This window comes from Euphorbia lathyris, chromosome 4, assembly GCF_963576675.1.
Source record: "Euphorbia lathyris chromosome 4, ddEupLath1.1, whole genome shotgun sequence".
NCBI classification, from domain to species: domain Eukaryota; kingdom Viridiplantae; phylum Streptophyta; class Magnoliopsida; order Malpighiales; family Euphorbiaceae; genus Euphorbia; species Euphorbia lathyris.
The window spans coordinates 21,213,907-21,228,774 of NC_088913.1; the positions used below are offsets into that span (position 1 = coordinate 21,213,907).

General features: G+C 33.9%; 1 protein-coding gene across 7 annotated transcripts; it reads left to right on the plus strand.

Moving 5' to 3' along the window:
* LOC136226899 (uncharacterized) lies at positions 1-3,974 on the plus strand. 7 transcript variants are annotated; one of them, XR_010687897.1, is made up of 7 exons: positions 1-342; positions 958-1,207; positions 1,379-2,458; positions 2,816-2,859; positions 2,961-3,003; positions 3,087-3,185; positions 3,752-3,974. XR_010687897.1 is itself a non-coding variant. In XM_066015578.1 (6 exons), the coding sequence occupies exons 2-6, from the start codon at positions 1,181-1,183 to the stop codon at positions 3,796-3,798; spliced, it is 270 nt and encodes an 89-aa protein (XP_065871650.1). In that variant the 5' UTR covers positions 1-342; positions 958-1,180; the 3' UTR covers positions 3,799-3,974. The 7 variants fall into 7 exon arrangements, 2 of the variants coding, with proteins under 2 accessions (XP_065871650.1, XP_065871649.1); XR_010687894.1 differs by having other exon boundaries at positions 1,379-1,520; positions 2,347-2,859; XR_010687893.1 differs by having other exon boundaries at positions 1,379-2,859.
* The last annotated feature ends 10,894 nt before the right edge of the window (positions 3,975-14,868 follow it).

Below are 14,868 nucleotides of genomic sequence, written 5' to 3' on the forward strand. Positions count from 1 at the left end.
CCTTTTCTTTCTTATTGCTCATTGACTCTTCCTCTCTCTAACCCTAATCCTCCAATGACATTTCCAGGAACTTTTTAATTCTCCTTCATCTTTTTTCTTCTAAAGCTTAGAATCTGCAGCTGCATCCAGATCTCAAGCCCCACCGTCGAACTTGCAATATAAGTCGCTCGATTTAAGAGCGCAGAACTCCGGTTGGAAGGAGGAGCCCGAGCCCAAGCCGCCCTGAAATGTCTCCTAAAATGGAAGACCGAACGGGATGAGGAGGAGCTGGAGGAATGGATGAAGGGTGGTGGCTGTTGAAGCTACCAGAGACTGTGGCTGAGAGATCGGTTAGGGTTTCAGGTGATTTTTCAAATTGGTATTGTGCAAGGGTTTTTCTTCTTACTGTTTTGCTAAAGATCTATGACATTTTGGTTATTAGTAAACACTCTAGAAAAATGCTTACGATTTCTTAGATGTGGATGATTATTTAATTTCAGTTTAGATTGAAATGCGATCCTGTAGGGATTAGAATACTGCTCTTACCTAATAGTGTTTGTAGAGAAATTTTTGACATCTCATAGTTATAAACCCACTATAACTAATTTCCTTACTAACTAATTTATTTGCAGACATGCTTATAGTTAAAGTTTTTCTTGTCGTCAGTTATCATTTTTCACTTTTTCTTTTGACTTTAGAAGGCATTATACTGGAATTTTGCTCTTTGTTGGTAGATTGGTATTTATTAATTATAAACACTAGATGTGTAGACTATGATTCCTGATAACCCTTTTGATCACTACTCTGGGAATTTTTCCAGCAGTTGTTTTATGTGAGAGATGGGAAATTTCTATGTCTTAGGGACTAGTGGAAGGGTGCCATATCTAATTGGGAATGGAGAATCATGTTAGTTGCAATTTGATAAGCTCAGCCGGAAATTAATAAATGATATTATATTGCATCTTTCCCTTTTTTCAGGATACTCTCTATTATGTTGTTGCTGAACTAAAAAGTGACAGGCTGCTGCTTGTTTCAAATTATGAGAAAAAATTTAAAGCCGCTGGCGGTACGAATTATGCAAGTGTCACCAGAAAATGCAAAAGTTCGATCCTGTTTCAAGTGTTTATTGCTTACAAGATTCTAATCTTCTTAAACCAGATCTTAGGTCCTGGTTCTTTTATTTGGGCTGCCTGGTCTCCTAATGGAAATGATGAACCAAATGATGTTGGTAAGAAAATGGTTCAATTCTATCTAGACTCTGCTAATTTCGTGCTTTACATCTAGATATAAATTTGCCTAAGAGGTTAACATCAAATTTGCATCTGTTGTTTGCTATTGTCACATCTGATTCATATAAATTATGAATGCCTATTTTAATTCTTTCTTATTATTGCATTAGGTGAATGTATTATGGCCTCAAAGCTATTTAAATTTGGTACTCATGAAGCTAAAATTCAGCTAGAAGTATGTTTGAGGCAAGCCTTTGAGGAACTTGAACCCAAAACCCATATTAAGCATCTACATGCTATTGTTACTGATGGGTATGCCTTTTTTTGTTGGTATGATTGTCAATGGCATAATGATTTTTATGTTAAGCTTGTTGAGTTAGTGAAGTATCAGTTAATTTGGGTTGTTAGTGAAATGTTTGGTGTTTTAGGAGTGGGTTTTAATGGGGGTTAAAGGTTTTTGGCTGGTAATTTAAATTAATAATTTAATTAATTTTATGATGCTTCTTGCACATAATAGATTATCAATATAGCTGAATGTACATGTTCTGATATGCACATAACAAAATATGTTGCGGACATGCTTATGATTTTAAGAGCCATATCCATTCTTTAATAAGATATCACATTGATAGTATGAATATGGAATAGAAAAATCTGTTTCTAATTTGCATTTGATTTGCATGGAAGTTAAAAAGTAGGCTAATACATTATTATGTACACCTAAAATTGCTCCTTTTTTCTGTTTGACATCCCAAACTTATACTTGGACTTGTCACACACCTTAATGTATCAAAATTGACATGCCACTGCTGGGTCAAACTTTCACCTAAACATGTCCATGACATGTCAGCAAATAAGAGCGCCAGGTGTCCTAAATTGACAAGTTAGGTGCGTGATAGGTCCAAGTGCAAGTTTAGGGTGCCAAACCTCATATTTCTAAGTAGAGATGAGTATTTCTAAGTTTAGGTCCATGATAGGTCCAAGTGCAAGTTTAGGGTGCCAAACGTCAATTAGGGTGCCAGTTTAAACCTGACAAGTTAGTAATTCCACCTTGCACTTAGGGTTTAAAGTCTTAAGACCGTCGTTCGGGTGGAATTACTCATCTCTACTTAGAAATAACACCCTCATATTGCGACAGGACTACTTACAAAAAGGAAAGAGAGTAGTAATTCAATGGAACGTGAGAATTTGAAGAGGCAGGCAACAATTGGGGTCAATTCAGTTGATGCAGAGCACGTTTGAAAAGAGAGGTAAGTGCAATGAACATGGAGCTCAAGTGCAATTATTGGACGAGTGAATTATATATACAATTGATACAAGTTCAAGCCATGACATGCATCCATGCTCATTGTCATGCCCTGCAATGTCATGTGCGTGCGCACACACACAAAGTGAAATGTGGAGTTGGGAGACGGTTCGAGTGATGTCTGAAAAACTTGTCTGCTTGTTTCATACCTTTAGTTTGTAGAACAGTTTGAGTTCGTACATTTCATATACGGATAAAGTTCACTTATATTGCTTGCTATAATCGTCTACTTGGAGCCTGATTGCCACTCTATGGTTAATTTTTTTCCGCCTTTTTATACCCTATCATTACTACAAACCAGGAGGCTCCAAATTTGATAGACGAAAACAGGAAACTCAAACAAAAGTAAGCATTTAGGACCTTCTTTTATTGATGAAATTTCTCTGTTTTTTTCATATTAGCTATATAGGTTAGTTGCTGATATATTTCCATTTACAATTTTTCAGATGTCGGGAGTATGAGAAGAGGAAAGAAGAAAATGATACGAAGGTATGTGAAATGGACATAATAGCATAAATCAGAGTGCTTTTTAAATGCATAAATTCATATAAACATGAGTCGATGCATTGCAGGTAACAAAGCTTAAGAAAGAGTCAGCGGATGTTAAATTAAATGCAAGTAAAGGGCTTTTGGCAGAAGCAACGGCATTGGATCTTATGGAGGAAAAAAAGGTAAATATATGTAAGATCACATCTATAGCTTTCCAATCAATTCTTTTATTTGTTTTGGGGGTTGGATTGTATAGTTTTGGACTAAATTTTTCATTCAATAAGCTAACTTTTCTCTTTAAAACACAGACATACTAACAGTTCTTTTTGCACTATAATATAATTTGAATCCTACATAACTGGATAGTCCTAAAGGAGCTTAATGTGTAAAAAAATGATAAATTAATGTCTCGGTTTAAAAGAGCAGGGTTAATTTGTTAAAAAATCATTGATGGGGGCTTATTGTCTCCATTTGTTGCTCTTTCCGTAATAGATTTCTTGACTAAGTTTTCTTTATAAATGATTATTTGTATCATTTTGCTGTTGTTATCCTATTATGATCTTTATTTCAGAACTATCTTTTGGAGGGGGTAGCAGATAATGCTCTGGAAAAAGAACTGAATAACATAAACTCCTACTTTTCTTCACTATTTTGTTACTAGACACAGCTAATTACATAACCCATTTCCATTTCCAGTTACTATTATAATACTGTAATTAAAGTTAATTATATGGTGTAATTTTGGCAGACGGAAGAAGTTGGAGGAAACATGCTAATGAAATTTCGAAGAGTTGAAGCACCAAATGAACTACATGTAATGTACATAGGAGATGTCTACATAGTTATATGTCATTAGTCTTCAATTATTGCAGGAAACCATATTTCATATTTCAGTTATAGGCTTCATCTCGTAGAGAAAGTGTGTGCATGAACAGGTTGACAGTATTTTTATGAAAAATGTGTGTGCTTACTTGCACAATCTCTATTTGGCTTTCTAATTACAAATGTTCTTGTGGTTATCGCATGTATGAAATATCATTTAGAACTGCATTAGACATATGTGTTTGTTATTTTCGATATTGAGAAGGAACTCTCTTCAATCCAAAATTAATTATATTTTTGTACAAATTAAGTAATTATAAACAAATAAGAAAGAGTAGCCAGTTTAGCGACGGAATAATTGGTCATAAACATCATCAATTCTGTCCCTAAAGTAAGGATGGGAACTATATCCGAAGCAACGTTAGTGACTCCATTTTCTTGGTTTGCGACTGAATATTTAGTCAGTAACTTAGTGACTAACCTTTATGACCATGTGATGTTAGTTGTAAAGTTAGCGACCACATCAAATAAATCGTCAGTAACACGTTACCAACCAGGTAGTTACTGACCAAATAGATTCCGTCGGTAACACATGAAATTCAGTCGGTAATCCTTTTTAGGGACTGAATTGCGACTGAATTTTCAGTCCCTAACTATTGATTTTCTTGTAGTGGAAGAGTTAACGGATCTAAACTAGAAAGAGAAGACGAAGCTTTTGTGCATCCTCCGAATCCTCTCTCTCCATCTGTGGTTACCATTTTTCTTAACCAGTACAAAATTTAGCAACTAGGCATCCTGAAGAAAATAGAGAAAGAAACTCTAACAGAGAGAGAGAAGGAAAATAGAGGGAAACTATGTGAAAGAAAATAAATTCGAAGAGAGAGAAAGACATAGATAATCAAAATCTAAGAGAGAGAAATTGAAGTTTAGTTAGTGTATGATAGGCCAATTAAATTAGTTGTGTATAGTGTGTACAATTATTTGTTAAAAAATTGGTTAAAATCATGTTGACCGTCTTTTACCGGTTAAAAATATTTATTTGTCCGGTTACTGTTAGTTAGAGTATATTTTTGAAACAAAATGTAATTTAGGTATCAAAGTGTGAATTGAGATATAATTCAGGTACCATTGAAGTAATTTACCCCAAAATAGTCCCTAAAACCGTACTAAAAGATAGGGATTTTTGACCCCTATCAAACTCCGATGAGCTTTTTCGAATAGCATTTTACCCCTTTCGTCTAAGTTCCAGTATATATAATAGTTTTTCTAAATTCTTAGTCTATTATGAGAATTGCATTCTAAAATATTAAAATTTTAGATTTATTACAGAGTTATTCGATTAATTAAACTGTACAAAAACCTTAATTGATATTGTGGAAGCCAGGAGCATTCTAAACATACATTTGTCTATCTACCGTTTTTCTTAAACGTGAATTAATTATAGGGATGTGTTTCATATTTGTAGGAGAGCAACAAACGGGTCAACTAGAATCCAAACAAATTTATTAGTATGTATATATGTGTGTATGTGTGCGCACCTATTGCTATTTTTGTCATAGAATACTAATATGAATGTTGAGTTATATATTTATCAATTTAATCATCTGCCTTTAGATGTGAACCTATATTGTTGTAAATTTGGGAATTCGTGAATTTAACAAACAAGCCATATGGCAATTAAGTGTTATTATTATTATGAATATTATCAAAATTAGATGTGCGATAATATATTTTGATTGATTATTTAGCTCTTTGATTATGAGTTTTTTTTATAGACGATAATAAATGAAGGTACTTTATTGGTCATGTTGTTGTTTGTTTTAATTATAATGTGTATTTTTAATGTGACTGGGGATGAGGGTTACATTTAATTGTACAAGAGTGCCGATTTTACGATTCTTAAAAAGTAATAGAGGTAGTATGACATTCCTAAAATATAAAATATGGCATAAACATGCATGGATTAACATGATATTAAATATTATTATTTTCACATTTCAAAATAATATCATCTAATGGAAATTATAATGTTGGTCAAACATCTAATATAGAGTCGGTAGGATATCAACTATTAGAGTAGTCTAGCAGAAAACATATATATCATAATATTCCTTACTTTTGAGGTGATGTTTGATAAAGAATTTTCAGGTTGAAATTTGTTTTAAGGAGGGTAGAACTGTAACATTGCACTACAAGAAAAATAGTAATTAGCAACCAAAAATTTGGTTGCTGAATCGGCCTCTAACGTGTTTTTCCAACCAGATTTATGTTTTTAGCAACCAAAAAGCATCGGTTGCTAATTGCTAGGTTGCTAAATCTTTCAAATCGGATCTAGCTTCATGGTAGCAATGTTTGCAACCAACAAATTGGTTGTTAAGCTGGTGGCAAACTTACAAACCGTTTTTTAGCAACCACTATTTGGTTTCAAAATCCAATTTCTAATTTGTGTATCGAATGTTGTTAGAGACGAGCTTTTGGTTGCAATAAGCTGGTTGCAACATTCACGACGGTTTTCGGACCGATTTCTGACTGATGTAATTCGACAACCAAAATTCTACTGTCGCACTAGTGACGATAATTTTCGTCGGTAAATTGCTGGACAACTGTTTTGATATTTTTTTCCCATAAATTATTACTACTATTTATTAGTAAACTAAAATATTATATAACTATTTAAAAAAATTCCATAATCAAACACATAATATATATATATTAATACTACCAAAATGTATTTATAAGTAATAATTAAACTAGCCAAGTACCAAAATGACATAATACTAATGTAAGTATCAAAACGAGCATATATAGCTCGGTACACCTCTAATATCAAATTAGAGTGGGAGGTCGTGGATTCAATATACACCCCCTTCAAAAAAACTACCAAAAAGAAATATTCCAAAACATAGGAATCTAATGGTTAGAGTCACGGTCTAACCTCTCCAAGGCATGAAGTCGATGGAGAATGGTTTGAATTTGCCTCAATGATGGACCAATTACTGTCTCAATATCGATTAATCTCCCCCGAAGTTGGTTAACGTCATCGGGATTAACACGCAAATGTAAACCTTGAAGCGTTTGATCCATCTGTTGTTGTCTTTCATCAGTCCGTTGTTGGCGTTCATTTATCCGTTCTAGATGCTCTATAAAATTAGCCCTTTCGGCATTGAAACCATCAAGCCGCTCTTGGATAGAGTGAAGATTGGTTTGTGTAGTAGCATGTGAGCTAGATGCACCGTTGATGTTAGAACTTGAAGATGAACCAACTCTTGCATTTCTAGGATGCGACATACGATCCCGATAATAATGAGAAGATGCGGAACCCAATCCATAAATCCCCCCGTCCCTATTAACTCCTCCACAAGCCGCATAAAATGCTTCTATTTCATCAATGGCTTCAATGGCTGCCTCAAGTTGGGTGGGAGTCTGTTCTACTTCTTGTTGTTCAAGTTGTTCAACTTATTTTTCAATATTGCTTTCATACTCTGCCTACATTTAATATTAAACAAAAGATTTAAAAAATGTCAAAGAAGATATACAACATGGTACCTTTTGTTGCATAAGATATGTAAAAGGCATATATTACTAATACTAAGCAATTGTTTTTTATAAACATATCAGGGAACCTTAATAAAAATTCAAATAAGGACAAGTTTGCTTTAATGACACTTCTAGAGGTTAGAATAAAATAATATTAAGAAATATTACTTTTTTTTATCAATCTAAAACAAAAGTTAATTATTAGCAAAATATTACTGCCACTCCTTAATTCTGGAACATAACAGCAGCAAATGCTAGAATCTAATTAATAAAAATAACCCATACAACTATAAAAATAACAATTACTCAATTTGATTAATTCAGTTTTAACATCAATTGAAATTGCTTTTTTATTTATTTTTTCATTCCTAAAACTATTACCAAACCATAATTATTGCATTAATTCTTAAGTGACAGAAATATAAAAACTCCTAAAATAAGATGAATTATACCTGAATTTCTCTACATCGATCATTAACAAATGTAACTCCATCATGATCGTGTGTGTGAGCCCACAAAAAGAACTGATCAGGAGTGATTGACTTACCTAAGTCCTTTTCCTGTCATAAGTATATATAAGCTGAATTAACCAATGAATATAACAAGAATAATTCAAAAGCATACGAATGCTATGTATAGATGCTTACTAGTTTTTGTACAGATTTCGCATGTGCACTTGAACCTCCGTTATGGGTTCCTTTTGCCACTCCTTCTCCTCCCAGCCTTATCTTTTTGGCAGTTTCTCTTTTTTTTCTAAAATCGGCAGATTCCCACATGCGAGTCCATGGCCCCCATACTTCTTCGGGGCACCAAATAGGCCTTTTTCCCTTTTTTCTTATTGTAGTCATTGTTCCCTTGTAGCGATCTTTGAGTTTTTTAATGAACGCCTTCCTCATTGTGTCATCAGAATGTTTGCAAGAGTCCCAAACACATCGTTTCTGCATAAACGTAAAAAATGGATTAACAATATATTTTTCAACCCGAATCAAAGGTAGATAACTTCGAATACCCGAAACTCCTCAAAATATTTATCCAAAATGGCAGTTGGTATCATTCCCGCGTTATACGCGACCGGTTGTGGATATTCTTGAAAGATACTTGTAACCACAGATGCAAGGTGATTATCAATAATCCTGCATCACATATTAATTAGAAGTGTCAATTCATAAATAAATAGATGTTATTAAACTATTATATTATCTACACGAGTTCCTTTAATTTACTTATTATCCACGGAAAGCACAACAATAAATTTGTCATTAGAATCTTTAGGCGCATCAGATCTTATATTCCTTCGTGGTCCATAATGTCGAGGTGTTGTAGTAGGAGACTGAGTGGAACCACTAGCAACATTGGAACCTGCTAAAAAGAAAAATATATGGATTAAAAACATAATAATAGTTGCATGCTTAATCTTTTAATTTGCCACAAAAGTCTTCACATCAGTTAATAAGAATCCTCCAACATCTACATGCATTTGTTGTTGGTCAAATAATTGAATATAATAGGCCACATTCAAAAATTAGTTCCATATGTTTTCACATTAACTACTGATATAATTTAACATACCAATCCCTATAACAATATGGTCTAATATATTGAAACATTGCATTCACTATCATTAACTTTCAATTCAAGATTAGGGTGCTGCATAATGTTTCATGTGTGAAATTATAATTAACAGTTAGTAAGCTTTAATAAAAATAATTTAGCTCTTAATTGTAAAGTGAAACAAAATCTTAGGTGCACCATTATTCATAAAATAAAACCATAATGTTGATATATAATCGAGCATGTCATTTGTGTAACAGAAATAATGATAGCAAACTGAAAAATGGTTCAATCAACTTGCATTTAAAAGTAGTATGAATTAATAATTTTTTTTGTCCTAAATGACGTAGAGAAACTTCTGTCCCATACCTTCTGTATTTGGCTGAGCTTGTGATGGACCCATAGGTAATGTAATTGGTCCCTGCAATGAAGTGGGCGGGGTAGCAAGCTCCTCCGTAGATGAAGGAAATGTCTGATGTGAAGATGAAGGTGTTGAAGAGGGTGATGACTCTTGTACATATGAAAATTAAATACCACTCATACTAATCAAAATAGTATTCTAAAATCAACACCAAATATAACAATTTGAATTTCATTGGAAATTAATCACTATCATCGTCACAAAGATGGATATCATCATCCGAATTGTCGCTAACTTCAGTCTCGTTCTCAGATTCAGAAATGATAACCTCATCTTCATCATTTTCTTCACTTGGCAACTCAAAATAAGGATCATTAACCACATTGTTTAAAGGAATTTCATCTTCAAAAGAAACTTCAACTTGAATTAATTGAGCCGCATCTTCTTGAAATGCATCATTGTTAGCAGCCACCTTATTCTCAGGTATGTCAAAAACTCCTCTAGGTTTAACTGTGCATACAACAGCCCAGTCCACCTTATCACGCCTCATTGAAGGATAAGGAACGAAATAAACTTGTGTCGCTTGCAAAGCCAAAATGAATGGCTCATATTTATTAAAAGTCCGCTTCATATTGACTTCAACAATGTTGTAACGATCATGGATCTGAATGCCGACATTTGGCGTAGGATCATACCATGTGCATTTGAACAACACAATCTTTTGAACTGGAAGACCAGAGTAAGAAACTTCTATTATCTCGTCGATGACACCGTAGTATTCAAAACCCTCTCCAAAGACACAAACAGCATTGTTAGAAGTTGACCGATCGCCACTATGTGTTGTTGTATGAAATCTATAGCCATTCACAAAATACACATTGAATGATGTCACCATTCGAGACGGTTTAAGAGCCAAATTGGCAACACATTGGTTCTCAATGGCATTATGCTTGCTCTAATGAAAGAAATGGAAATTTAATCAGTAAACAATAACTTATTGATCTATACATTATATCCATTATTAACAAGTTACTACAACTTACAAAATTTAAGAACCAATTGGGAAAATGTTTTTCCACATCTGATTCGATGGTTGCATTATTAGAATCAGGGTCTAGACCTTGCAAATGCTCCTTATATAACCTAGTATAGTTAACAAGTCAACACATGAATATTTACCAACGTTAAATTGTAAAATTAACATTGCATGAAACTTACTCCACATATGGTGTCACTTGTGCACAATTCAGCAAGATATAAGAGTGAACCACGACGTGCTCCTTTTCATCCAACCATCTTGATCTTGCAAGTCCACTATAGCGACCATTATAAGAGAATATCATCAAATTTGACTTATCCACAACATCAGTATCACCTCCATCATCATTGCGAGGCACTTTGCGATGTCGTGTATAGACTTGCGGCTCAAAATAATAAGAACAAAAATTGGATGACTCTTCTACTAGGTATGCATTGCATATTGAACCTTCAACACGTAATTTTATAGAGGGTGTTTTGCAAAATATAATTGATACTATATATATTATAATTATAGTATTAGAATTGTTTTTATTAAAATTATTATTAAGTGGACCCATTCATCTATTTTATTATCATCATTTTATATTATTGGTTTTACTATTATTACTATTATTATTATTACTGTTATTATTATTATTATTGTTGTTATTATTATTATGCGGATGAAATCAGAAAGGAAAATGAAACACACGTTGTACTCCATCTTTTTATTTTTCTTATTTTCTTCAATCTTATTTTTCTTCGTAACTCTTTACTTCGGTCACCTCTTCAAACAAAAATTACACCATTAATTTTCTTGTTTTGTGAGAAAATTTTTAGGACCACTATCAATATTTTTCTGACAAGTGTGGTAACTAGAGGAAGATTTTTTAACCGAAAAATGTTAGATCCTAGCCTTTTGACCAATTTTTGTAGTGAAAGGAGTGTATTTTCGAACTCATCTGAATGTTGGCTATCTCATGGCAGTCTTTGATTGCTTTTTTGACAACTCCAACAAACTTTCGGTGACAGATGAACTTTCATCATCCGACCACCGCGTTTCGATGAAAATTCGGTGAGCGTTTTCGGCTAGAATTTTACCCCTTTCGTCTAGGTTCCTATATATATAATAGTTTTTCTAAATTCTGCTATGAGAATTGAATTCTAAAAGGTTAAAAATTTAGACTTAATTAGACAGTTATTCGATTAATTAGACTGATATGAAACTTTAATTGATATTGTGAAGGTTAGGAGCTTTTTGAACATACATTTGCATTTCTATCATATTGATGCGGGATCCAACAAATGACATGTGAGGAGACGAGTGATGGACGAAGTCGGGTCAAAGGGGAACACATCAAAACAAAGAAAAGACCTTTTGCTGAAAAATAGATCCACACGCCACTTGGATTAATGAAATGAATTTCGGAAACTTCAGCACCAAGCCCAAACTCCATGTGGACTTGGATGATCAACAATTATGTTTCGGATGTGAAACCCACACGCGGTGTGGACTAATAAAATGCTTTAAAATATCATTCTTGCCCCTCACTCAAACATTTCCCTATATAGATGGTGATTTAGATTCTCATTGTGAGTTTGTTGATAATAAAATTACGAATGAGGATTTAAATTTATATATAAATAAGGAGGAAGGAGTGTTAGTATAGGGGGACATTGAGGAAGCTCAAATTGAAAAGGGTGCACACTATGTGTTTGATGAAATGCCCCTTAGGCAAAATTTCACTTGTATACTTAAGGAAGGTGAGAGTTTAATCTTGAAGAATTGTATAGTGAGTTTGGGCTTGATAATCTCTTTGAGGAGAATGACGAAATCACATTATATGTGGAGGTTGATGGCAATGGTGATGGAAGAGATGTTGATGGTTCAACCATGTTGGAATGTAGCATGTTATATGAGTTAGGAAACTTGGTAAATGAAGTAACCAACTTGAACGATGGGGAGGAGTCTAAGGAAACAATAAGTCATGAGAAAGAATGAGTTATTGATGAAGAGGGTAACAAATTTGAATATTATTATGAAGAAGACGAACCCGAGGTGGAGATTGATGAAAATGAGAACCAATCCGAGAAGGAGCTATAAAGAAATGATGAACTTGGCTATTATAAGAGTAAGTTCGAGGATGGGGTTGAAGAGAGAGAGAATGATTCCTAGGATGAGCTATGTGAGGATGGTGAATTTCATCCAAGATATTCTGAGCTGGAGTCCAGTCCGTCCCGGGGATGATGGTCGTGTGCCTGCAGCACCTACTCACATGAGTATTCCCACTATGCTTGTCTTATGTTGTCTTTTTGTGTTTGCTCAATTTCTCTGACAAAACTAGTTATATGTATAGGCTAAACAGAAGGCCCGTACTGTATATGATTGCTTAGAGTGCAGGTACTCCTACTAAGACCTCTTTTGCTTCTGCCTCTAGGTCATCATGTCGGGCTCCGACAACGGAGTTCATAATAGGAGAGCTGGCTCAGTACTTACACACCAGCATTCAGATGGCTCGACCAGAGGAAGGCGAAGGACCAGTCGAGTTCTACATGGACACGGCTTTTCAGCCACCCTATGATCCTCCTAACACCACTCAAGCTTATGTCACCTTTGTTTTTGTTTTTTCAGTTTTCCTTATTTGTGTTTGTCTTACTTTCTTTCTTTTTTTTATAGATCCCTCATGCCACTGGACCATAATTGACACACCTAGTCCAAAGGATGGAGTCTAAACTCCACAGGGAAAATGTCTTATTCACGTTAAGCATGTTCATTTATGCAAAATGAATGTATGCATGTATATGACTCCTAGTTCATGAAAATTTGCAGGATACACTAGCGAGGTCATATCAGAACTTGATAGATAGCCGCTCTGAGTTAGCCACAGCTCGGGCTCAGCTCTGGTGATATGAGCGTTAGTATGGTGCCGGCGGATCGAGTGATGAAAAATGTAATTTGTTCTTAATTTTATTGAGTTTCTTCTCAAGTAGGCAAGAGTGCTAGAAAAGTTGGTTGTGATATTAAAAAATGGTGCAAAAGATTTTGTGATTTAAGTTTCTAAAAAAATTGCTAAATTTCCTAAGGTGTTCTCAACATGCTATGATGAAGTTGTTATGTTCTAATTAGGTCGGATCTCCAAATATATGTAGAATTTTTTTCAAAAGTTTTTTTTGATGTTGTCACATACAATTTGAAGTAGTCTCTTGTTACATTTTAGTAAACTTAAGAGTAGTTGATAAAAGCAGTGGCGGATCCAGAATTTCTATCTAGCGGGCTAATTTTTGTCCTACGGTTCAGGGTAATCTTCTAGAGTCCAGACCGTCAAGGCTGGACAAATATTTTGTCCCCCAACATGATCAAATTGTTTCATTTTAGCGTGTTGACTAAGAAATTAAAAGTGTCTAACGTGATATCCTGATTTTTTTGCCTCTAGCATGATAAAATTGTTGCTTTTTAGCGTGTAGACATATTTAATTTTGTATAAATTCAACGAAAGTTTCCTACTAAACAAATATATTATTCTTTATAAATTGAATATTTTGATGAGTTATTTCCTTATTAGTGGGAAGGAGGAAAACAAGCATTAATTACTAAAATAAAAGTGAGGAGAAAAGGCAGGAAAAATTAATATGACATAATACTAAGAAAAGAATAAAATTGATGGTGGGGAGAAATCAACTAACTATTATTAGGATTTGTTTTCAGTATAAAATGTTAAGAAGTTTTTCAATTGTAATCATCCCAAAACAAAAGAAAAACATAAAACTGAAATAGAGAAGTTTTAAGAGAATTTTAGAGAAAAATTCTTGGGTGTAATTAGGGTTAATATGGGTTGTAAGTTATTATAAGCGTTGTCAATACTTGTATAATTTTTATCTTTTCATTAAAAGTTTTGCAGCATATTTAGAGACATTAACACTTGTCAAATAAACAATTTGTGCCTATTATTTTAATTATTGTTGTTATTCCTACTAATCTGATTCCAAAGGAAATCTGCATAATTTCCTATTAATTGGTATCAGAGCCAAGTTGGTAATTCTGTTAGTATTCACAAAGAATCGTTAGATATGACCCAATGAAATCAGATTTGAGTGGGAGCTATGGCTGTAGATGAAGGAAAGGTAAAAATCAAGAAATTCGATGGTGCAGATTTCGGGTTTTGGAAAATGCAGATCGAATATTACCTATACCAGAAAAATCTTTATGAACCTCTCTCAGAAACTAAGCCAGAGGAAATGAAAGATGAAGATTGGAATCTTCTGGACAGACAAGCCCTCAGAGTTATTCGATTGCCATTATCTCGCAATGTTGCTTTTAATATATCAAAGGAAAAGACCACAATAGGTCTTATGAAAGCTCTTTCTAATATGTATGAGAAGCCATCTTCCTCTAATAAAGTTCATTTAATGAGGTAGCTATTCAATTTGTGGACGACGAAAGGCGCATTGGTAGCTCAACATCTCAACGAACTTAATTCAGTTACAACTCAATTAAGTTCAATTGAAATTGAATTTCATGATAAAGTACGTGGATTAATACTTTTGTCTTATCTGCCTGATAGTTGAAATGCTAC

Bases quoted from the DNA above. Each gene is read 5' to 3' on its own strand.
- LOC136226899 (XM_066015577.1), top strand. From the start codon at position 1,181: ATGGAAATGATGAACCAAATGATGTTG. The intron at 1,208-2,815 runs GTAAGAAAATGG...ACTACAAACCAG, and splicing joins TGATGAACCAAATGATGTTG to GAGGCTCCAAATTTGATAGA. The intron at 3,004-3,086 runs GTATGTGAAATG...GATGCATTGCAG, and splicing joins AAGAAGAAAATGATACGAAG to GTAACAAAGCTTAAGAAAGA.